Source organism: Mercenaria mercenaria, chromosome 4, assembly GCF_021730395.1.
Source record: "Mercenaria mercenaria strain notata chromosome 4, MADL_Memer_1, whole genome shotgun sequence".
NCBI lineage: Eukaryota > Metazoa > Mollusca > Bivalvia > Venerida > Veneridae > Mercenaria > Mercenaria mercenaria.
In genome coordinates, this window is record NC_069364.1 from 38,683,949 (window position 1) to 38,710,711 (window position 26,763).

The 26,763-nt window shown below is 34.2% G+C and overlaps 1 protein-coding gene across 10 annotated transcripts in view; it reads right to left on the minus strand.

Moving 5' to 3' along the window:
* Positions 1-26,763, minus strand: part of LOC123551487 (uncharacterized) — an 84,903-nt gene that overhangs the window by 54,566 nt on the left and 3,574 nt on the right. For 3 of the 10 annotated variants that reach the window (XM_045340463.2, XM_053540958.1, XM_053540955.1), the window contains exons 2-4: positions 4,801-5,566; positions 4,108-4,218; positions 1,882-2,056 (exon numbers count right to left, since the gene is read on the minus strand). In XM_045340463.2, coding sequence (XP_045196398.2) covers positions 1,882-2,056; positions 4,108-4,218; positions 4,801-5,454 — 940 coding nt within the window. In that variant the 5' untranslated portion in view covers positions 5,455-5,566. The other 7 variants (XM_053540959.1, XM_053540961.1, XM_053540956.1 and 4 more) reach the window with 7 other exon arrangements.

Consider the following 26,763-nt stretch of genomic DNA (forward strand, 5'->3'; position numbering starts at 1 on the left):
AGTTCATGAGAAGAAATTGTTTAAATGTATTTCTAATTTTAGCTCTAGCGGCACCTAAAAAAAACTGGGAGAGAATCTTATAATGATGCGTCACACCAAGATTGTTGGAGATTCATCAAGCAGTTCATGAGTAGACATTGTTTAGAAGTTTTTCTGGTTTTTTTTAGCTCTGGTGGCCAAGGTGAACAATTTGAACAAAACTGATAGTCAATGCCAGGATGCTACTGACTAAGTTTGGTGTAATTCTGACCAGTAGTTTCTGAGGACAAGATGTTTTAAGTAACACAAGAGGGTCACTGACCCTAACGCACTCACCTGTGTTTGCATAATTTATTGAAACAAGCAGAGTTAGGTTTATACAAGCACTTAGTACATCTAGAAACGCAATGTTTTTACCATAGATTTTTTTCACACTTTCCTTTATAATTTCCTTGTGCATGAATATTTGAATTATATCAAGGATCCAAAATCACGTTCGAACAAGCACACAGTTAATAACATGTTATAACACCATTTGCATTTACCAACGCAAGGCATCCTTGGCTTAAAAATACTGACGGTAGACCCAGTGTTGCGTTTCTAGATGTACTCAGTATATAAATATCAAGGCTGATGGTGAGCTAAAAATGCTGATGCAGGACGCAGGATGAGGGATGATGGATGCCGGACTATCCACCTATATCGATAGCTCACCCTGAATATTCAGGTGAGCTAAAAATGTAACGTCTTCCCTGCAGATACGATGTCATCTCACCTTAACATTTTCTTTTTTCTCAACGAAAAATGAAGGTTATATAGATTTACTCACTCAAAGTGGAAACATAGTTGTCAGATATCATTATTGAAACACAGCCTTGAATTGGCGGAAACTCGTAAGAGTCAATGAGACTTAAGCTGATAGGATTAAATGTTAATGTTTGCAATCATAAAACTTGAGTCAAAGTCATCCCTATGTTCAATTCTCCAATCTTATATCAGATGACAGATATATGCACAGGAAACATTTTCTTAAAAATATCCATCTATACCAAAGTTTTGAAATGTAGATAAAATGTTATTGTTTCATTTACATTTTACAAATCTAAAAGAAGTGTTGTTTCTACCTTGGTCAATTTCACAGAGAAACTTTGTACGGGGATGTGTGGTTTTGTTAAAAGTAGCCATGCCTCCTTGTGGCCAAGTTTTATAATGAAACTGAATAATCTAAACACAAGGAAAATTTCTTAAAAATTATTATTAAGGTGGGCAACAGCATGACTGTCAATACAGAGGTCTCGGGTTCAAATTCCGGTCCTGGCACTGGAAATTTCTGAGATGCTTTTGAGTGTCTCCCACCTAACTAGAGGCCTGTACTGGTTCTTCCCAGGAAAGACAGCTTCGCATGTATCGGTGCTATATATAAGAACCAGACTGTCTATTCACAAACAGCTAGGCTTAGTTCGCCGGACATGTCTGATTCTAAAAAGTTCTCTCTGTTTGTTCTGTGGGCTTTTTCTCACTCTGTCCCTCTGGTCAGATCACTCCGTGTCTGTACTAGTAGAGGATGAATTTCGCGCCCTGTGTGGCTGCATTTGCTATATGTAAAACACCTCTGAACGCGTTTATCATGAAAAGGGGGCTATATAAATCTGGTATAATAATGATTTCAAAATTAGGTTAATGGTTTCTTACAAGATAAGCAGAGTTCTGCATGGAATTCTTTTGAAAGAAGAACATCTAAGGATCATTCCTGTGAAGTTTGGTGGCAGTTGTTGACAGTCAACATCTGGACGAAAAATGGAGCAGACATTAGATAATAGGAAAAGCTCACTTTGGGTTGAGCTAAAATGGCAGATAAGTGCAATTTTGTTTTAATACTTAAAGTTCATATTAAAAATTTACCTTTGAGAAGCGCTACCCTGTTGAATGTGCATGAGAGTTTATTCAGTAAGACAAAGAGAAAATTGTCCTCTGTGAGTCGATCACAGTTTTCTGTACACTGGTCGTAGACAATCACATCCATAAACTCATCAATGTCAATATGGCAGGTTTGCATCAGGAAGTCTTTAATATTTATCTGGAAAAATAATACAAGAAAATACAATACAAATAAATTTTGTTTGTTCTGACTCAGTTTGCTCGATTACCTCCCTTTGACTGAGCATCTCTCTTTACTTAAAGAACTCTTTTTGCTCAAATTTATTGTCTTATCCGAAAAAAACTGACAAGTTTACCCATGTATGGAAAATTTCAAACCTTTACTCAATTCCCTCTTCTTTATACAACTTCAAACATCAGTTGCCCCCTTCTTTATACACAATAACTTCAAACATCAGTTGCCCCCTTCTTTACACACAATAACTTCAAACATCAGTTGCCCCCTTCTTTATACACAATAACTTCAAACATCAGTTGCCCCCTTCTTTACACACAATAACTTCAAACATCAGTTGCCCCCTTCTTTACACACAATAACTTCAAACATCAGTTGCCCCCTTCTTTACACACAATAACTTCAAACATCAGTTGCCCCCTTCTTTACACACATGATGACAGAAGAACCACTATAGCATGATTGGTCTACCTTTACTCAAATGAAACTAAGAAAAACAACCTATAAATAGACATTACAATTAAATGCTTCTATACAAACATTTACCAATGTTCCAATCCTTTTTCTCATCAGCATTGTCTGTTAAAACTTTCAATTACTTTAAGAGTAGAAAAAGTGCATTATATTACAACTGTTGAGAAGTGTGCCAACAGGATGGTCAATACTATAGCATGTGCACTAAATGTACTTAATGACCTTGTAGACACTCAATGACTATCCTAGCAACTCCACATCGCGTTACACTATTCACCTTAAATGACTTAGACTCCATATTCTGGCTATAGATGATCTTTTTTTAAAACTGAAGTCTGGTCATATTCTTAACATTAGAACATGAGGTTTTGTTTCTAAACTATCTTAAACAAGAGGCCCAAATAAGTTATTCACCTGAAAAGGACCTTGACCATCTGACCCTTCTTTTGACCAAGTTTGTTGAAGTTCATTGAAATTAAAGTTGTTCAAAAGATTTTCTACATTTTGCTGTGCCCAAACATGCGTTACCATTAGAACAAACTTCAAGATAAAAAGTTATTTATTCTTTTTCTATTTTTAGCTCTGGTGACCCCTAAAAGAGTTCAAGCAGAACCATTTGTATAAATTTGGGAGAGGACCTTACAATGAAACTACAGACCAAGTTTGATGAAGATCCATCAAGCAATTCATTAAAAAAAGTTGTTAAAAGGCATTTCTATCTTTAGCTATAGCAGCCCCTAAAATGGGCCAAGTGCCCCTAATAAAATTAAGTGAACTTTTTTTCTGGTTTCACTTTGAACAACAATTTAGCTAAACTCATGACATAACACAATAATTTTACCCTAAGTGATGAGTTAAAGGTGGTTAATCAGATTCTAATCAAGAAACGATTATGTTTGAAACATTAACATCTGCTCATTTACAATCATTTATGTTCACAGAGTGCTGTAATACAAGTAATGTTTTTGAAATTCAAATTTCCAATCATGGTAGCTGAACCAAAAAAAAATATCGTAAGCATAAAATTGATAAATATACTTTACCTGAGGAATGATATAAATATAAGACCAACTTGTATGTTTTTCCTCACTAATGCAACTCTGAAACATGGTTACCTCCCTTTGTCTACCTTGGTTGTTCACCCAAGATACATACAGTTTTAAAACTTACCTTTTGGTTCAAAGGTATACCTATAACTCTGGCAGCAGGTAACTAACCATACCCCACCCCCATATTACCTAAGGATCTTAGTCCTAAGTCCCGAATATAGCATGTAACTAGGTTTTGATGTATGTTTATGTTACGTTCGAGTATGTATATTCTATTTTAGTGACTTTTTAGCAATTTTTCCGTCAAATAAATGCCCAACTCCATAGCACTGCTTCAGCATTTTATTCTAAAATGCACTGAAACGGATTTCAGAAACTTGGCATGTATGTTTATAAACTTTGGGGCAATATCCACTCTGATGTAAATTAAATGAAAGAGTTACAACTTTGCCCTTTAGCACTTGAATTTGGGATTTCAGTTATAAAACCTACCTTATCCCTCTGGAGGCGTCTTTTAACAAGCTTTGAGCAGCAAACATTTGCCGACTGTTGAATATGACTAGTGTTGAACTCCAGGAAGGAACGGCTATCTATTAACAAATACTGAAATACAAACATGCATATAATGACAAATATTGTACAAGAGGGCCATCATGGTGCTGTATCTCATGTCAAAAGCTTAATAAGCAAATTTAGTGAATTTATATCCCCGCCAAATAAGTTGTTTTGCGAATGAGGGAAGTAAACTTTGAAAGATATTTTACTTCCAGTTACACACAAGTTATGACAAAAGGACCATGCAACCGTTTGTTGGTTCCTAATTTTAACAGAATCAAGGGGGGAAACTCTGCTCTTTAGTGATCTATAAGTTTCATGATGATTCAATAATGGATTACTTTGTTTTGTGGGAATTTATAAATTTTAAAACAATTAAAGGGCAATTACTCCACAGTTACTGAAGAGATCCTGATCGAAGAAACGCATGCATCACCACCTTACAGTGATCTATTTTTGTGTTAAATCTATATATTTTTTTGAATATTATAAAAAGTTAACCAAATATTAACTTTTCATCAAACAACTATACCATTTCATAGTGATGCTAGGAGGAGAATGTAGAGTGCAGGCCCATTTTATAGAAATACTAAAATTTTACTATTTGTATAATCGAATATGGAAAAATACCTTTTCCAGTCCAGCTTTGAGTAACAATGCAAGTTCAGCTGGTTTCAAAGTTAAGTATCCTGCTGAATTATCAACATGAGGTTCATCCGGTTGTGTGGTGTAATAACTGCTCCCTGAGACAGATTCTGCATAATGACTGCTCCTGTCTGGACTGCTGTCGAAGACTACCTGCTCACAATAGGAAGGCCAATTCCCAGTGTGCTGCAGTTTTGAATGAATGAATGCTGTATCTCCAGATGGAAAATAACTGAATTTCGGGGCAGAATCCACAGCAGAATCCACATCATCGTAACCTTCGTCAGGTGACAACATGTAGCTGCCAAATGACTCTGCTGCCGACTTCTCATTAAAACTAAGACTAAAGCTTGAAGATCTTTGAAAAGATGAGAAACTACTTTCTAATGACACAGCTGATGTCTGTAATGATGGATATCCCGAGTCAATAGATGCTGTAAGTGATGTTTGTAATGAAGGGAAGCCACAGTCGACTGATGAGCTGCAGGTAAAACTTGGATGTGTCACAAAACCTGGTCCAGGAAGACTTGGATTCAGGTCAGATGATGGTGTTTCAACTGTGTCTGGCTTCTGAGACCAAAGGTCCTGTTCTTGATGACTAAACATCAATGAAGGACCACCTGAGTCAACTTCATCCATGGTTCAGAGAGACTCACTACTTCATTTATTTCAAATCATACCCTGTGTCAGTATCACAAATTTTCTTTGCAACTGTCTTTTTTTCCAGTATGGTGGCCACCATTTTCCCATTCTGAAAAAAAAAATAAAACAGAAAATAACCTATACATACACACAAACTGAGTGACATAAATACAACGTAACTAACGGCTGGCTTACAGTGAAACCAGTATGTGGTAGTATAAAACTATATATTTGTGTTATTGATTTGTACCAGATATCACTGGAAGTATTAGTCATATCAAGATTATACAAAGAATAGTAAACATGTTTTTTATTTACGTAATCAACAAGTAATTAAACGTTTATTGATTTCACTTTTCCTATATTCTTCAAATGTATCCATAGGCCAATATAAATAAGTTGCCAGATTTACATCCCCAAAAATTTCCCCCCAAAAAATCCATCATGTTATAAATAGTAGCACCATCCCCTCATTAAATTGATAGTAATAAATTAAACTGATACTTGCAGACAAAAATATAACCACAAAAGGAAAGAGAGATGGGAAGGGCGGCTCAACTGGGAGAGCACAAATCTACATCCTGAGGCCCCAAGTTCTATCACTGAGCGAGGCATGTTCCCTATGATGATTTGATAAAAGACAGTGTGTGTAAAATCATTTGTCCTCTACCTCTAATTCATGTTGGGAAGTTAGAAGTTACTTGCCAAGAACTGGTTTGTACTGGTACAGAATCCAGGAACATTGAGTAGGCTAACTGACTGCTGTAATATAACTGACACACTTGAAAAACAGCATTAAACCAAAAACAAAACAAACTTGAACTAGATGCGCTGCCACTGTTTACCATCCACCAATATGTAAAGTTTCTTTAACAAACCCTAAATTGCTCACTTGGGATTTACAGCTTGCTTGAACAATGTTGGTAAAGGTTCACCTACAGAAAATATCTTTGAAATTATATTGAAATCTGACATGATTTTTTGAAGTTTCCACTATATACACAAATCTATACTCCTTAAGTTATCATTAAGTACACCTAGGCAAGACATTATCAAACACAAGGGAGACAACAAGGTCTCTCAAAACTAACATTCCTTACTGGATTTACTCCACAATGGCACAAACAATAATCTTATGCAAAACCACAGGTGAGCTCATCTTAAGCAAAATCCCAGGTAAGCTCATCTTTACACAAACCTTAGGTAAGATCTTCTTGAGCAAAACCTTAGGTAAACTCATCTTAAGCAAAACCTTAGGCAAGATCATCTTTATGCAAAACCTTAGGTGAGATCTTCTTCAGCAAAACCTCAGGTAAGCTCATCTTCACACAAAACCTTAGGTGATATCTTCTTGAGCAAAACCTTAGGTAAGCTCATCTTAAGCAAAACCTTAGTTAAGCTCATCTTTACACAAAACCTTAGGTGAGATCTTCTTAAGCAAAACCTTAGGTAAGCTCATCTTAAGCAAAACCTTAAGTAAGCACATCTTAAGCAAAACCTTAGGTAAGATCATCTTAAGCAAAACCTTAGGTAAGCTCATCTTAAGCAAAACCTTAGGTAAGATCATCTTAAGCAAAACCTTAGGTAAGATCATCTTAAGCAAAACCTTAGGTAAGCTCATCTTAAGCAAAACCTTAAGTAAGCACATCTTAAGCAAAACCTTAGGTAAGATCATCTTTACACAAAAACTTCGGTCAGCTCATCTTTAGCAAAACCTTAGGTAAGATCATCTTTACACAAAAACTTCGGTAAGCTCATCTTTAGCAAAACCTTAGGTGAGATCTTCTTGAGCAAAACCTTAGGTGAGATCTTCTTGAGCAAAACCTTAGGGCGAGATCTTCTTGAGCAACACCTTAGGTGTGATCTTCTTGAGCAAAACTTTAGGTGAAATCTCTCTTCTTGAGCAAAACCTTAGGTGAAATCTCTCTTCTTGAGCAAAACCTTAGGTGAGATCTCTCTTCTTGAGCAAACCCTTAGGTGAACTCTCTCTTCTTGAGCAAAACTTTAGGTGAAATCTCTCTTCTTGAGCAAAACCTTAGGTGAGATAGGTCTTCTTAAGCAAAACCTTAGATGAGGTCTTCTTAAGCAAAACCTTAGGAGCAAAACCTTAGATGAGATCTTCCTGAGATAAAACCTTAGGTGAGATCTTCTTAAGCAAAACATTAGATGAGATCTTCTTAAGCAAAACATTAGATGAGATCTTCTTAAGCAAAACCTTAGGAGCAAAACCTTAAGTGAGGTCTTCTTGAGCAAAACCTTAAGTGAGATCTTCCTGAGCAAAACCTTAAATATAATCATTCTGAGTAAAACGTTTTGTGAAATAATCTTCAAAACCTAAGATAAGATCATCTTTAAGCAAAACCCCCAGGTAAACTCATCTTAAGCAAAACCTCAGGTAAATTCATCTTAAGCAAAACCTTAGATGAGCCAATAAACATAAATATGATATATTTGCTACATATCAAATATCTTGCTTTTTTTAGATTAACTGAAAGACATCAGACAAAGATGCAAAAGTATCATTCATTCATATTATGTTAAATATTCAAGGTAAACCAGCAATTATATACCACCAAACAGTAATAAATTGCCATTTAATCTGACTGTGCATTAGCTTGATAACAAACTCTAAACTTTGATGACTCATGCTTATGTATACATTTTGCAATGTACTAGACCACATGATAAACAGTAAACCCAAGTATGATTGTGACTGCTTTAATTTTGAGTGAAGATTAAATTTTACAACAATAAGCAAATAAAGATACCATTTACATGAAATTTAAATCATGCAAGATACATCCATTCAGCAATTTTGTTATCTTGCGAACATGACTTGTTTAAATATCACAGTGCATGATGTAAATACATAACAAACAAAAATAACAAGGATTAATCATTCCTTCTTTTTTTTTCTTCAGTAATCAAATGCTAGGAGAAAGTCTCTCTATATACTAAATGGTTAATAATAGCTTTAAAAACAAGAAAATCTTCCCAGATCAACACTGGAAAATCCTAGCAATGATTCATAGTTAATGAAACAGCAGAAACTAGCATCATCATTTACATACTGCAGCAAAAACTTTCTCTCATTTAAACTCAAGTACTTGGAGCATCTGGGAATCATACAAATACTAAAATGGTCAGCATCCCTGACAAATTCCTGTTGATCCCTCAGTAGGATTACAGTTTCTAGCAGTACTTTATATATTAGATATGTGTTGTTTCTAGCAGTATTTTAATTATGTGTCATTTCTAAAAGTATTTTAAGTTATGTATTGTGTCTAGCAGTATTTTAGTTATGTATCGTGTCTAGCAGTATTTTAGTTATGTGTCGTTTCTAGCAGTATTTTTGTTATGTATCGTTTCTAGCAGTATTTTAGTTATGTGTCGTTTCTAGCAGTATTTTAGTTATGTGTCCTTCTTATGTGTTGTTTCTAGCATTACTTTAGTTATGTGTCATTTCTAGCAGTATTTCATTAATTTGTAGTTTCTGCAGTATTTCAGTTATTTGTAGTTTCTAGCGGTATTTCAGATATTTGTAGTTTCTAGCGGTATTTCAGATATTTGTAATTTCTAGCAGTATTTCAGTTATTTGTAGCTTCTGCAGTATTTCAGTTATTTGTAGTTTCTAGCAGTATTTCAGTTATTTGTAGTTTCTAGCAGTATTTCAGTTATAAATATTAAAAAGGACCTAGCTAAATGTAAGTTCCCTTTTTGTTACTTAATTAAAATTCTAAGGAAAATCAAAAATGATGTATTTGATGGCATTTAACACTCCTTTTCAATAACAACTTCCCAGTAAGAGTTATAACCACTCTTACTTCCATACTCAGGACAGTCACGTTCCAAAATATTCCACTTTAAATATACATGTAAAATCCAAACTTTTGTCTTACTAATACTGATAACTATGTTTATACTAGTGCTACAAAATACATATATAAACAATTTACATATATAAACAAATCTACTAAAATTTACATGCATAAACAATTTAGTAAAAGTGAATTTACATTATACAAATAATTTTCTAAAATTTACATATATAAACAATTAATTAACATCAACATTTTATTTGACATAAATAGGAATAATCCCTTAATCATACTGGTGACTAATAAGTTAAACCCTAACCTTTAAAAAGGTAATTTTGTTGACTGATCAAGACATGGCAGTTGGAAGGGACGGAAGTTGGAAGGGGATAGGCAGAGGGATAACAGACAGACAGACAGACAAAAACTTCTCCTCATGTATATAATAAACGAGATTAAATATATCATATATTGGCTCTAACAAACATATAGCTGAAAATTCAAAACATTTTACTTAAAGTTTGGTGACAAAATCATCATAAAGTATGATTAACATAATCTAATAACTGTATATCTGTATAACAGAATATTTTAAATAAAGACCCAAATACTTAGTGGTAAAGGCAAAAAAAAAAATCTCACCAAAAAAAAACAACCACAACACACCATTAGCCCTATCTCCTAGAAAGTGTTTCACATACAACTTTATGATTCAATGGCTTGGATTTTTTTTCCTCTACAGTTGATTTCTGACAATAAAAACAAACACAAAAGATTTTTGAGAAAAACAGATTAATTTAAATAGTAAGTAAAAAGCTCAAGCCTTTCACTGAAGAAAAAATACTAACCACAATTAGATAATTAGCATGCACAAATAAATCCCTGTACACATAAAACTTTTATCAAATAAACATAAACTTAAACGTTTAAAACAATAGATATGCTATTATATTATTAATAAGTAAATATTTTTAAAACAATACCTAGTATCTACTGGGATAATCCGATCAAAAGGTTCGCTTACAAATTATTGACACAGTATTTAGAGCAAAGTAAGATCATTTGGCCAGATAAAAACTCTTGTTCATGATTCATACATTAGGAATCTATCTACCTTACAACATACAGGATTACAGTAAAGCTTTACGTAGTTGCTCCCCTTAATTAACTCTCTCAGTTAAACATAGACAGCAGAGAAAAATGGTCAGAAATAAAATAACAGCCTAAATTTCAGGGGTTTTTTTTACCAGGAGCCGGGAAGGGGCCCAGGCCTGTGATTTGGGGAAGAATATAGCTCGGTATTTGGGCAAAGGGGAATTAAAAACCTGATGTAAAGTCAATGTTTGGGGAAAACTGCATGATTTAAAAGAAATTTTCTGAGTTAAAGGCCCCTATTATGAAGGGGGAAAAAAAAAACAACCTGACCTTGTTTCAGTATACTCTGCTAATTGCCAATGTCCCCAAATAAAATTTGCCAAACTGATTTAAATATGACTAAATTTTCAGTGAAATCTTTCACTGATATATCAACTTAATAAGCACAAAATTTAATATTGGTCACAGAAGCAAATATTCAATATTAATGATAATTATGAGACAATGGACCAACCAGTATTCTTTTCCTAATTTTCATGCTGAGAAAATATAAAATATGCAAGATCTAGACTTAGCCCTGACATTATATCTAAAGAATTTAAACATCCATGGTGATAGTAATTCAAATATGACTGGTTTAGTTGGGAATCTCTTGCATGGTTTCCAAGGACCCAGTGACATTCAATAAATCAAAATAAGATAACAACGTTCAAGTGTTTTGTATAAAGGCTTCTGATTCAAAAAGGAAGAAGAAATGAAAGCATGCTCAACTATTATGTGAAACTACTGGCTTTACCAAAATTCTGTAAGTTGAAAAAGGGGCAAAATTTCTGTAAAAACTGCAAGTTATGGAACCTGGTTTAATAGAGCACTTGGTCATTTCATAATGCAGAAAACTTGTGGAGTGTTTGAAATCACCCTGTCTAAAAGTTCCTGAAGAACCTGCTTTACATACAAAACTTTCACCAGGATCTCTTATGTTAAAACAGGGGCATATTCTTGCTAAAATAAAAGCCAGAGAAATAGTGCCATGTGCGATCCCCTCATGATGTCAAAGACATGTGTGCAGTTTGAAAACATTGTGGTACAGAAGCTTCTGAGAAACCTGCTTATAATTATGCAAAATTTTCATAATTTCTGGGTTAAAATGGGGCATAATTTTGACCAAAAAAATAGCCAGACTTTAGAAATGTAAACTGTGAGACCACTTCATGATGACTTCATGCCTATTTACATGCAAAACTTAAACAAAATTTTAATTTCAACCTTTAGCTATCACAGCTTTCTGTCCAATTCTTTAACTTATGAACTGAAAATGTTTCACGAATTTCTGAAATGAAACAAGAGCTCGTAGAACATGAAATGCCCCCCTTGATGCATTAAGTAATTGTACAAGGATCAAAAACAAGTCAAATGGTTTATCGCGGCCAGAATTTGTAGAAACCGGACAGAAGTTGCGAAATTGTCTTTTGTGCAGGAAAGAAGCGTTTACCATAATGTCCAGTACTGGACAGGTATAGTGACCATGCACGGACACAGCCAATTTTCTCAGAGGGGGTCCGATCCCCTGCCCCCACCCCCCTGGAAATTTTGGAATTTAGCACTTCATTTTTTGCATTCTGGGACAGTTTTATGGACTAACCTGTTAAATTTGGGAAAATGATAAAATCAAGCTTTCTTGAAGGTAAAATTCTTAGTTTCTTTTAGATAAATAATATGAATTATTTCGGGGTCGTATGTAGCAGCAGCTGTATATACTTTACATGCAGTCCTAATGTTGCCTTTTTCGAAAAACATTTTCTTTCCTTCTTGTCTTCTTTCCTTTTTTAAAGATTTTCCAGAGGGGGTCCGGAACCCCCGGTCCCCACCCTTCTGGATCCGCGTATGGTGACATATCATGCTTTCTGTTTATGCAGGTAAACTTGTGTTTGGTTAAATTTCAACAGAGCACAATTGTCTGAACAGTGTACAAACTCATTACTGTTTTTTCAGGCAAGGGTGGAAAAAAAGTGGTAGACAATGAAAGCAGTAACAGTTTTATTAAAAAAATAAACAACGAGACAAACATTTCTATTGTGGCATATTTCTGCATACGATAATCATAAAGTTTTCATGAAAAGTTTATTAAGTTTCGCGAAAAAAACAATACTTTTTGCGAACTTTCGTGAAAGTAGGAGAAAGTTTTCGTGAAAGTTTTATCTGGTTAACGAGACAATATGTCAAAGTAGTGCCCTGAACTGCATAAAGATAACCCAATAGTCCCCTCTACGGAATGAAGTGTGTTATATCCACCTCAATCCCTGACCACCACCCCTAAGAGTGTCTTGAACTTATAGATGTTTAATTATAACATTCAGATGGGTCTCAAAATCAACGTCTTTTTTAACTCCCTTTATTATTTCTGTTCATTCCGTATTTGTTATCGTATGCAGTAGTTGGCACTATCGTGAATTTTTTCCTCTTAGAACAAGAGATTCTTTTCGTGAAAAGTTTGTAAAGTTTTGTGAAAACTCTATACATTTTCGTGAAACTTATCTGGTTATCGTATGCAGAAATATGCCACCATACATTTCCAACATCTTTGGACGGTTCAAAAATCCCATGTTAAACATACGATAAAGCCCGAAACGCGTGAAAATGTTCCGAATGTAAATCGGGTGAAGTACTCGCTCTATGTATAAAATTAGATTGTGCGTCTAGATTGATTAAACTGGGCGAGTCTACTTACTTATTACTTGAGGATGAAAAAAAATGTGTTTTTTAAATGTTGCTCTTAAACACGGATGGCGGTTGAACTACTAAAAGTACAACAACAGTTAATTCACAACAAATTGTACGGTATGTTTTATAATCAGTAGAAGCTAGTCGTATTTACGCTTATGAGACCTGTTTCACCCATAAGTAAAGAATTCACAGGTCCATCATGAAATATTTTCCCCAGCGCATATATACTTGTCCTATTTAAAATGATCGCGATCAATAATTCGGTCACTGTACACTAAAGTTCTACTGTTCTGGGTCAGTGTGACTTTGACCTTTGACCTATCGACCTCAAAATCAATAGGGGTTGTCTGCTGGTCATGATTAACCTCCTATTAAGTTTCAAGATCCTATGCCCAAGTGTTCTCAAGTTATCGTTGGTAAAATAGTTAAACTGTTCCAGGTCACTGTGACCTTGACCTTTGGCCTACTGACCTCAAAATCAATATGAGTCATCTGCATGTCATGACCAACCTCCCAATCAACTTCAATGCGTTCTTGAGTTATCAACCAGGAACGGTTTAATTGTTCCGAGTCACTGTGTCCTTGACCTTTGAGGTACTGACCTATAAATCAAAAGGGGTCATCTGCTGGTCATGACCAACCTCCCTTTCAACTTTCATGAACCTAGACCTAAGCGTTCTTGAGTTATCATCTGGAAACCGTTTAACTGTTCTGGGTCACTGTGACCTTGGCCTTTGACCTACTGACCTCAAAATCATTAGGGGTCATCTGCTGGTCATGACCAACCTCTCTATCAACTTTCATGATCCTAGGCCTAAGCGTTCTTGAGTTATCATCCGGAAACGGATTGGCCTACGGAAGGGACAAACCGGACAACAGACATCTGCAAAACTATATACCCTCCTTCTTCGAAGTGGGGCATAATAAAATATGTTTAAACTAAAATCTGAATGTTTGAAAGTAGCAAAGTAATTTTGACAATAGTAAGCCAGATTTGGTGATGCAGTTCTAAGAGGGACCTGTGATAACTTTAAAAGTATTCAGTCAAGTAGTTTCTAAACTATAGTACAAGAATTTTTTTGTGGGGAGAAATATGGGTAAGGGAAAATGGGATACTAAGAGACAATATCAAGTAAAAGTAAACAATTACATGCTTTTGAGTGGACAGTAGAAACAGAAGCTTGCTAAAAAAAAGTCCAAAATTAACAAGCAAATTCAGTAAATTAACATCCTCTGCCAAATAGCTTGTTTTTGCAAATGAGGTGACTGTATTTTAAAAGATACCTAATTTCCAGATCTACGCAAGTTATGTAAAATAGGACTGTGCCATGGTTAATGGGTTAGAATTCATGAATTTTAAAACAAAGGGTACTCACTCTGCAATAACTGAAGAGATCCAGATGAAAGATGTGCATGCACCATTTGAGTTAAATTTCATGAAGATTCATCAATGGATTACTTTGATATGTAGGAACTTATGCATTGTAAAATAATAAAACGAAAATAATACTGGTTACTGAAGCAATCCTGATGAAAGTTGTGCTTGTACCACCACCCTAGAGTGATCTACAGTTGTGTAAAGATTCATCAATAGGTTACTTATATACAGTTAAGAAGCTTTCGAAGACTGATAAAAAGGGAGATTATTTTATCAAAATGATATAAAATTTATTAAAATTAGTTTATATTACTGGAATTACGATGGTAAAGACAAGCGAAAAGTATCAGTAACTTATGATGTAGAGATAGTACCTAAAATTTCAAATTATGAAAAACCATTAAAAAAAATAACGATGATTGCTTATATATATAAATTAAGACCGAAAAAAAATACTCAAGTCTTGATCTGATCATTTTCAAGCAATTTATTGATGATTTTCTGAAAGTTCTTATTTAATTTCCATGTTCTTGTTCTTGCAGCTAGTCCTACATAATCTAGCCATTGATAAATATTTAATCCCCAATTATAACTGGATTATTGCAGAAAAAACTTATGTCAATGCAAAACAACTGTCAAATACATGCTTTTTGTATGATATCACAAAATGTTTTAAGACTCATAAAATAAATTCAGATCCACTATTTAAGCTGAAATTTTGATATAATGTTATTTATATCATATCACATATCATATATAAAAACAAGAAAAAACTCTTCAGTATTTACCATGAAAATGGACATTTAAATGAAATGACTTATCACTAAGTTTTTAACCATACAGTTACTGCATTCTGCCTTTTAATTTTCGTCTTACAGGTGTAAATGTAAATGAAAGGTAGGATTATTATTTGGGTAATTGATTGATTTCTAGTACTATGTCTATATGATGTGTAGTTACTGAGGAACTCGCAAACAGAATTTTCTTGAAAAAAATATGACAAGTATATGAAGGGGTATCATTTTATCAAAATTACAACAAGACGTATGGAACCTATGACACTCATTTGGTTTTATCATGGCAAAGTCAAGTGTGAAGTTTCTCATTCAGTTGTACTTACTGAAATACTAACTTGCTGACAATGCAAACAGAATTTTGTTGAAAAAAAAATGGCTAAAAACAAAGAGGGGCATACATGTACTTCATCAAAGTAAAAACAAGAGTTACGGAACCTATGTCATTCAGTTAGTATTATCATGAAGAATGCATGTATGAAGTGTCATCAAGTTGTAATGATGAGTACTGCTTACCAAGAATAGTTAACAAGGTGTCCACATACTATGCTGAAACTTGACCAATGCCAGTGCCATGGGTATAGCAATAGTCCTTGTAACATTCATCCCCACAGACTTAAAAAGGGGTAATATTGACAAAATGTGAGCTAAATTTATGTAACTGGTCTTGTGACTGAAGTTTAAATACATTCAATTTAGTAGTTTCTGGGAAACCTGCTTATATGCAAAACTTTTGTGATTCCAATGCAAACAAAATTAAATTTAAGAAAGTCAAGCTAAAACTAAAGACAAACATTTTAAAATTTAGAATACGAGACTGTCATACAACAATTTTGAAATACTTCAAATGCAAAAAGTGACTCAGTTTAATTATCAATTTATAGTAATAAATCAAGAGATAAAACGAAAATTCCAACCACTCTGACAGTAAGAAATATATTTAGAAGGGTATTTTCATATGTCATTTTCACATTCCATTGGCTAACAATTTCAATACCCATGTGTATCTCCTTTCGGGCAGACTGCCAAGCAGGAAGTTCATGAAAGGGAACATGACTATTCAAAAATACCAAAAAGCAGCCATATTATTCAAAAGCTATTAATATAAATCATGTGATCATAAAATTTATCAAACTATTTTTAGAAATGATTTTAAGAAGACATATGATTATTGACATGTACATGATCTTGGAAACAATATTTGTTTTTCCATTTGACTCTTATTCTGCTAGAGTTTAATCAGTCTGACATTATATAAAGGCAATATTTTAGGTTAATCTATAATACATTCTCTTAGTTACCACAACCATATTTGGTGCAATTTTTAAAGCAGATAATTTAAAAACAAGTTTGAGGACAGCAATACCCAACTATTCAAAAGCCTTGTCACTAAAAGAAAATAAATTAATGAATATAAAAGTCAAAAACAGGCTATAGCTTTGTGAAAAAACGAAAGAAGGTTGTGGAACCTGAGACGCATTGCCATGATGGCCAAAAAGCGAAAATAATAAAATTATAAATATTACTCGCTCTGGTTGTGGTAATTATACGAGGAATCTGATTTGTCAAAACCAGTGATTTAATCAACAGGCATTGTTGCAGTAAATAGTGTTTTGTTTCAGTATTATTCGTTTCCCCAGATACTGTATTTTGTTTGGCCGACAACGACAGCAATTAATGCTGAAATTTGGTAAAATGATGAACCAAAGTAACAACTTGTTGTCAGCTGATGTATCCATGGACACTCCTATCTGCTGTCAATACTTGCTGCCTACTCCTAGTAGACAGGTTTGAGATTGTCAGAAAATTCTGAATGCCGTTATGTTGTTCCATACAACAAGACATTAGTGCAAAACAATCAATGATAGAAGTTTCTGTACTATTGGTCCAAAATTGTGGAATGAACTGCCGTTAGAACTAGGCAAAAGTACATCATTTGACACATTCAAAAAAAATCTAAAGACACTGTATTTCAGAGACTTTGTGTCATTGTTCTAACATTTTTTGATAACTGTCTTTAAATGCGGTAGCAGCAGGTGATAGTTTTTAAATTTTTGTAAAAGGTTTTACATTTCAACATTTATATTTCCAAGGTTTGTTTAATTAAACGTAATCGTTTGTACATGCTCTATGGGAGTGGTAGTGTGTAGGATTTTTTTTTTTAAATGGTCTGTGATGACACCATTAACCAGGGGGTTTGAACTCTATATGCAACCCGCCTGGGCTTACCATGTAAGGCTTTAAGCACTGGTATTCACAATAGGGGTAAAACAACCTCAGGGGGAAGGGTGTGGTCATGCCTTTTTGTTTAAATAAGTTTGTTTGTTTGTTTTGGGTTTAACGCCGTTTTTCAACAGTATTTCAGTCATGTAACGGCGGGCAGTTAACCTAACCAGTGTTCCTGGATTCTGTACCAGTACAAACCTGTTCTCCGCAAGTAACTGCCAACTTCCCCACATGAATCAGAGGTGGAGGACTAATGATTTCAGACACAATGTCGTTTATCAAATAGTCACGGAGAACATACGCCCCGCCCGAGGATCGAACTCACGACCCCGCGATCCGTAGACCGACGCTCTACCTACTGAGCTAAGCGGGCGGGCTTTTTAAATAAGGCTGTTATGATTGTTGTTATTATAATTATTGTCGTTATTATTACCCTTATTATTATTATTATTATTATGTACAACGCCACTGAATATGTCATTGTATAGAAATAGGCGTTTAATCAAATGATTCAGTTTCAGTTTCAGTTTCAATACCAAGAAGTTTCTACGAACCAAAACACTAACTATATGAGCCTTGCAGTTTACTGGTATTAAAATGTTTCAAAGTAATTATATTCAGGGTTTTGTAACTTTCACAATGTAAGGCGCTTATTATTCATTTCAAAGTTATGACTGAGTAAAAAAACCCTCATTACTTAGATTTCTTAAATTATTAATATTAATATTTCCACACAGTATTTTTTTGGTTCTTGCTCTTCTCATTTAAGAAATAATTTATAACAAAACAGTGCTTTATCATTATTTATACACGATGGGCGGTTATACGTTGGGCGTAATAATCATGAAATTATTTTGGACGACATATAACCGCCTGAGCGTATAAATAGTGATAAAGCACTGTTTTACTATAAATTATTTCGATTCTATTATGTTCTTCATTGTAAAATTTATATAAATATGATGGAAATGTTTCTTTGCGCAAGCATGGCACCAATAGGTCTTTGTTTATACACGGCAGGACCGGAAATGGTAATACGTCTTGCGGCAGAGTTCAGTTCAGGGGTAAATAACTAACTCAGTATGTGTGTAAATTTATCAACACATTAGTGCAATGTGACATTTCGTTTAAAATAAGTAAAATATTTCATGAAATTTGAAAGCGCTATTTCTTGATGCGTACATGGCGCTAAATATCACGTTGACGTGACGTTAACATGATATCGTTGTGATGATTAAAGCATTGTTAGTCATATTAGAAATTCATTTTCATAATACTCCATATTGTGTAGGTGTTCCCATACATAAAATTCTCCTCTACTCTTAACACTCTTTACTTGGGTACTCCTGAGACGTCTATATTCCAAGCACTTCATGTTGTACAAGACATATCATCACCTTGTACCTATCTCCCTTCCCAATCATTTAGAAGCTCAAACAGATACATCCCTTCTGTGTCAAGTCTGTGTCAGTTTAGATTACTTCAAGTACTAATTTTGCTCCAACTAAACCCCATACAAACAAAACACCCAAATAAACATTGTCAATAGATACTATTAAAACTGAGTTCTATAAACATGTTAAAGTCCTCCAATAAGCACCATCAAAACTATGTTAACCCCAATACACTTATTAACTATATTCTACAAGCATGTTTGACTCCAATAAAAATCATTCAAACTGTTTTCTATAACAATGTTTAACTCTAAACACAACCAAAACTGTGTGCTATAAGCATGTTTAACACCAGTAAAACTGTGTACTATAAGCAAGTTTAACTCCAATAAACAACACTAAAACTTGTTTAAATTCAATAAACATCACTAAAAACTGTGTCTTATAAGTGTGTTTAACTCCATTAAACACCACCAAAACTGTGTTCCATAAGCATGTTTATCACCCATAAACGCCATCAAAATTGTGTTCTATAAGCATGTTTAACTCCAATAAACACCCCTTTAAACTGTGTTCTAGAAGCATTATAAGTCCAATAAACACCACTAAAACTGTGTTCTATAAACTTGTTAAGTCCAATAAACACCACTAAAACTGTGTTCTATAAGCAATACAAGTTCAATAAACACCACTAAATCTGTGTTCTATAAGGATGTTAAGTCCAATAAACACCACTAAAACTGTGTTCTATAAGCATGTTAAGTCCAATAAACACCACTAAAACTGTGTTCTATAAGCAATACAAGTCCAATAAACACCACTAAAACTGTGTTCCATAAGCATGTTAAGTCCAATAAACACCACTAAAGCTGTGTTCTATAAGCAATACAAGTTCAATAAACACCACTAAAACTGTATTCTATAAGCATGTTAAGTCCAATAAACACCACTAAAACTGTGTTCTATAAGCAATACAAGTTCAACAAGAGCACCGCCTTGCGGGTGCTGACGCTCATCTGATTTTTTTTGTGTAATAGAAATATTGTCCTACCCACGATTTTCTAAGTCTAAAAAGGGCCATCATTCTTGCAAAAAGCAGGATAGAATTATGTTTCTTGATGTACAGTGTCCACTTATGATGGTGAAAAACTGTTGCAAGTTTTAAAGCAATAGCTTTGATAGTTTATGAGAAAAGTCGACTTAAACATAATACTCAACCAAGAAAATGATTTTCTAAGTCCAAAAGGGGCAATAATTATTGCAAAAAGCAGGATGGAGTTATGTTGCTTGCTATACAGGGTCAGCTTATGATGGTGAACAAGTGTTGCAAGTTTCAAAGCAATAGCTTTGATAGTTTAAGAGAAAAAGTTGACCTAAACATAAAACTTAACCAAGAAATCTGATATTTTCTAAGTCCAAAAGGGGCCATAAATCTTGCAAAAAGCAGGATGGAGTTATGTTTCTTGCTGTACAGGGTCAGCTTATGATGGTGAACAAGTGTTGCAAGTTTTAAAGCAACAGCTTTGATAGTTTAGGATAAAAGCTGACCTAAACATAAAACTTAACCAAGAAAACTGATTTTCTAAGTCCAAAAGGGGCAATAATTCTTGCAAAAAGCAAGATGGAGTTATGGTTCTTGATGTACAGGGTCTGCTTATGATGGTGAACAAGTATTCCAAGTTTCAAAGCAATAGCTTTGATAGTTTAGGAGAAAAGTTGACCTAAACATAAAACTTAACCAAGAAATCTGATATTTTCTAAGTACAAAAGGGGCCATAAATCTTGCAAAAAGCAAGATGGAGTTATGTTTCTTGCTATACAGGGTCAGCTTATGATGGTGAACAAGTATTCCAAGTTTCAAAGCAATAGCTTTGATAGTTTAGGAGAAAAGCTGACCTAAACATAAAACTTAACCAGGCAACGCCGACGCCGACACCGACGCCGACAACCGCTCAAGTGATGACAATAACTCATCATTTTTTTTCAAAAAATCAGATGAGCTAATAAACACCACTAAAACTGTGTTCTATAAGCAATACAAGTTCAATAAGCACCACTAAATCTGTGTTCTATAAGCATGTTAAGTCCAATAAACACCACTAAAGCTGTGTTCTATATGCAATACAAGTTCAATAAACACCACTAAAACTGTGTTCTAAAAGCATGTTACGTCCAATAAACACCATCAAAACTGTGTTCTATAAGTATGTTAAGTCCAATAAACACTACTAAAGTATGTTAAGTCCAATAAACACCACTAAAAGTGTGTTCTATAAGCATGTTAAGTCCAATAAACACCACCAAAACTATGTTCTATAAGTATGTTAAGTCCAATAAACACCACTAAAGCTGTGTTCTATAAGTATGTTAAGTCCAATAAACACCACTAAAAGTGTGTTCTATAAGTATGTTAAGTCCAATTAACACCACTAAAGCTGTATTCTATAAGTATGTTAAGTCCAATAAACACCACTAAAAAACTGTGTTCTATAAGCATGTTAAGTCCAATAAACACCACCAAAGCATGTTTAACTCCAATAAATACCCCATAAAATGTGTGCTGTAAGCATAATTCAACTCCAATAAACACCACAAAACAACAACTTGTTACTGTCATGTTCTAATTTTTAATATTGCTGAAAGAACTGTCTTTCATTTTTTATACTTCTATTATTCATTAATCAAAGCCAAAAACCCTGCCCATAATATGAGAGAAATAAAGTTAACTATAAAGGATGATTGTAAATCCACATATTTCCTTGGTCCTGTAACATTGGCCTAGTCTAATCCTAATATTCCTCTCCTCCAAACCCTTTGCTAAGTGGGACACACTGACAATATAAGCGGCTAAGCCAAAATGTCTAGTCTAGCCCCAAGTCATCTTTTTTTCTGTAACTGCAGTAAATGTGATGCTTATGTCATAATCTTCTTTTTAAAATAAAACACTAAAACACAACACACTTAATAGTTAACATTATTCATCACAAAACCCATGATTCATTTACAATATCAACTTAAGTGCCTTGTTTCCAGCATTCAAACTTGTAATGGAACCACTTAATCCACATGTCATATCCTTCTGATTAAAGAACAAAACATAAATAAAGGTACAAAGACAAACATAACCAACCAGAACTGTGCACATACTATGGCTGCTTAATTTTAAGTTGGGAGAATAGAGAAAAAAACAGGAGCTGTTTGTTAAACACATATCATGCACTGTACCCAATATGTTGCGCTGTACCATTTTCAGTCCAAAGATCACTATGACCACGACCTTTGACCTTCTGACCCCAAACACAATATAAGCAATGTTGAGTGTATTCTTTATTTATTGAGCAGAAATGATTTTCAGTCTCCAGGTTACTGTGAACTTGAACTTTGATCTACTTACCCCTAAACAAGAGGGCCAAGATGGCCCTAGGTCGCTCACCTGAGAAACAAACTTTAACAGTGTAAACATGTTTGACCTAGTGATTTCATGGAAACAAATATTCTGGCCAATTTTCATTAAGTTTGGACCAAAAATGTGGTCTCTTGAGTTTAAACAAGTGTTGTCTTTGATATGACCTAGTGACCTAGTTTTTGAAACCAGACGACCCATATTCAAACTTGGTCTAGATTTTATCAAGGCAATCATTCTGACCAAATTTCATGAAGATCAATTGAAAAATACAGCCTCTATCGCATATACAAGGTTTTTCTTTGATTTGACCTAGTGACCTAGTTTTTGACCTCAGATGACCCATATTCGACCCCGACCTAGATTTCATCAAGGCAATCATTCTGACCATATTTTTAATGAAGATCAATTCGAAAATACAGCCTGCATCACATACACAAGGTTTTTCTTTGATTTGACCTAGTGACCTAGTTTTTGACCCCAGATATTGACCCATATTTCACCCCGACCTAGATTTCATCAAGGCGATCATTCTGACAAAATTTCATGAAGATCAATTCAAAAATACAGCCTGTATCACATATACAAGGTTTTTCTTTGATTTGACCTAGTGACCTAGGATATTCAAAGTTGATCTAGATTTCATCAAGGCAATCATTCTGAGCATCTCAGGAAGATCAACTGAAAAATACAGCCTCTATCGCATACACAAGTTTTTCTTTGATTTGACCTAGTGACCTAGTTTTTGACCCGAGATATTGACCCATATCAGAATTTGACTTAGATTTCATCAAGGCAATCATTCTAACCAAATTGCATGAAGATCAATTGAAAAATACAGTCTCTATCGCATACACAAAGTTTTTCTTTGATTTGACCTAGTGACCTAGTTTTTGACCCCAGATGACCCATCTTCAAACTCTATCTAGATTTCATCAAGGTAATCATTCTGACAAAATTTCATGAAGATCACTTGAAAAATACAGCCTCTATCGCATACACAAGCTAAATGTTGACAGACAGACAGACGCCAGACAATGAACGATCACAAAAACTCACCTGAGCATTGCTCAGGTGAGCTAAAAATCAGTGGCTCATTTACAGATCACAAGCAATCACCCTGAGAAGTATAAGACCAAAAGGCTTTCAGGTAACTGAGCGGAAACCAATTTTAGTCTCATTGTCACTGTGACCTTTGACCTACTCGCCCAAATCTTCTGACTAAGTTAAACAATTGTGACGACTAAGCATTCTCTAGATATTGACTGACACACCTACTGACAGATCGACAAACAATTAGCAAAACAATATACCCAACTCTTTACCAAAAGGGGTGGGAAGAGCATTTATATCTGATTAAATGCATACACATAATCATTAAACATGGAGACTAAAATATATTTTAAAAACTGACAATTTGCTCAGCTCATCAAGATCTATGCACAAGTTATTTTTGTAGAGCATTTGTCTGTGCACAGTGCATCACTGCTGAATTTAAAGTTACATGTTTGTCACTAGTCCAGTTAGTTGGTCGTGTCACAGAGATACTGAGAACAGTTTTGATAGAAGATGAGTTACATTTTTACACATGGGCATTCACAATAAAAAGTTGTTCGAAATGATTAACTCAAAATTTTAGGCAAAACGACTTTCCTCTTCTTTTGTCGCATACTATTGGCACCTTCTAATTTTTAGCTCGACTATTCGAAGAATAAGTAGAGCTATCCTACTCACCACGGCGTCGGCGTCACACCTTGGTTAAGTTTTTCGTACCAGTCCACATTTTGACAAAGTCTTTTGAGATAAAGCTTTGAAACTTTCAACACTTGTTTACCATCATCATGGCCAGTTATAGGCAAGAGCACATAACTCCAACAAGGATTTTGGCTGAATTATGGCCCCTTTTTACTTAGAAATCATGGTTAAGTTTTTCGTACCAGTTCATATTTTGACAAAGTCTTTTAAGATAAAGCTTTGAAACTTTCAACACTTGTTTACCATCACCATGGCCAGTTATAGGCAAGAGCACATAACTCCATCAAGGATTTTGGCTGAATTATGGCCCCTTTTGACTTAGAAATCATGGTTAAATTTTTCGTACCAGTTCATATTTTGACAAAGTCTTTTAAGATAAAGCTTTGAAACTTTCAACACTTGTTTACCATCATCATGGCCAGTTATAAGCAAGAGCACATAACTCCATCAAGGATTTTGGCTGAATTATGGCCCCTTTTTACTTAGAAATCATGGTTAAGTTTTTCGTACCAGTTCATATTTTGACAAAGTCTTTTAAGATAAAGCTTTGAAACTTTCAACACTTGTTTACCATCACCATGGCCAGTTATAGGCAAGAGTACATAACTCCATCAGGGATTTTGGCCAAATTATGGCCCCTTTCGACTTAGAAATCTTGGTTAATATTTCGTACCAGTTCATATTTTGACAAAGTCTTTTGAGATAAAGCTTTGAAACTTTCAACACCTGTTTAACATCACCATGTCCAGTTATAGGCAGGAGTACATAACTCCATCAAGGATTTTGGCTGAATTATGTCCCCTTTTGACTTAGAAATCTTGGTTAAGTTTTTCGTACCAGTTCATATTTTTTGTAAAGTGTTTGACATATGGCTTTGAAACTTTTATCACTTGTTTAGTATAATAGTCTCTATCTGTAGGAAAGAGAAAATAACTCTGTCATCTATTTTGGTTGAATTATGGCCCTTTTTGGACTTTGAAATTGGTTCTGTTTTCATACAAGTCCATGTTTTGTCAATACTATTTGACATGTGGCTTTTAAACTTTGAGCACTTACTTATCATCATGATTTCCATCTGTAGGCAAGAGTACATAACTATTTTGACAGAATTATGGCCCTTTTTGGACTTTGATATTACCTCATATATTGCCATTTAGTGCAAGACTTATCGAAATCAAAGTAATACAGGAACATTGTTTGTCTAATCTATTTATTTCTTTTGTCTGAATATCTGTGGAAATATTTTGACCCCATTCTTCAATCAATTCTTCGAATAGTCGAGCGTGCTGTCATGAGACAGCTCTTGTTTATCACTCAATCATTTTACACACGTAACATCATAGCATGCGGCCACTATAAATTAATAAGTATAACTGTCTGTTTTAAACTCAATAAACATTAATTTATTCATTCGGAAATATTTAACAATGATGTTAAACAGAAACCACTTAAAAAGAAAGTTGCACTTTATTTTTTTCATAAAATAGTGAATATGTAAAGTTCAATCATGTATTTTATGCTGAACGATAATGTTTATTCCAACAATTTATTGGTGATTTAACAGCTTTCTATGTATGTTTTAAACAGGACCTTAATAAAAGGAACAGATGGTGTAACTGGCGAATATTCATGCTTAAAAATAACACTTGAAACAAGACTTAAAAGTCGGACAATGAAAAAAATACAGTCTAGATAGGATAAAACCTGAACGCTAAATGGAATGACTAGTCTGGCACCAAAACATTTCCCTACTGGTAGTGGCAAGGGATTCAGTAACTGGACCTCCAAAAACCAGAGCCTAGAGTTCCTGTTACTCATATCCTATTACTCTATCAAAGGTGTATCACTGTATATGGTAAATGCTAGTAAAAAGCTATGATTTCATTATTAACAAGAGCTGTCCGTAAGACAGCGTGCTCCACTATTCGGCGATTTGACAGTAAAATGAATATTTGTCTCAATAAGAACCCTCTACTTTTAAAAGGAAGATGCACCAAGGGGCATAATTCTGTCAAGAACACAAATTAGAGTTATTGGGATTGTTACCACACATGCAGATGATGATGGTAAAGATATATTAAATTTTTGAGTTTTAAGTCATTATCTTATATAGTACCAAAGTTATGTCAAGAAAACGAAGTTTGTCAAAAAATTTAAGTATGAAAGAGGCATAATTTGGTTAAAAATACAAATCAGAGTTATGGGGATTGTTACCACACATGCAGATGTGATGATAAAGATACATTTTAAGTTTCAAGTCTTTATCTTATATTGTACTAAAGTTATATCCAGAAAGCAAAGATTGCCAAAAAACATTAAGTATGAAGGGGCATAATTCTGTCAAAAATATAATAAGAGTTGGGGATTGTAACCACACAAAAAAGTCATGCAGATGATGATTATAAAGAAATATTTTTAATTTCAAGTAATTATCTTTTAAAGTACTAAAGATATGTCTATAAACAAAGCTTTCGAAAAAATTTAACATGAAAGTAATTCCAAGTATAACAACTTTGTGACCTTGACCTTGGGTATAATGGGCCCAGCCCCTGCCAAAAAACTTAAACCTTAAAAATAACCAAAGTATAACATCTTGGTGACCTTGACCTTGGGTATAATGGGCCCAGCCACTGCACATACTTCGTTTGTATGCTGGACAATGTTTATGTGAAGTTATAGTAAGATATAAGCAATAGTAACAAAGATATGACAGAAAAACAAA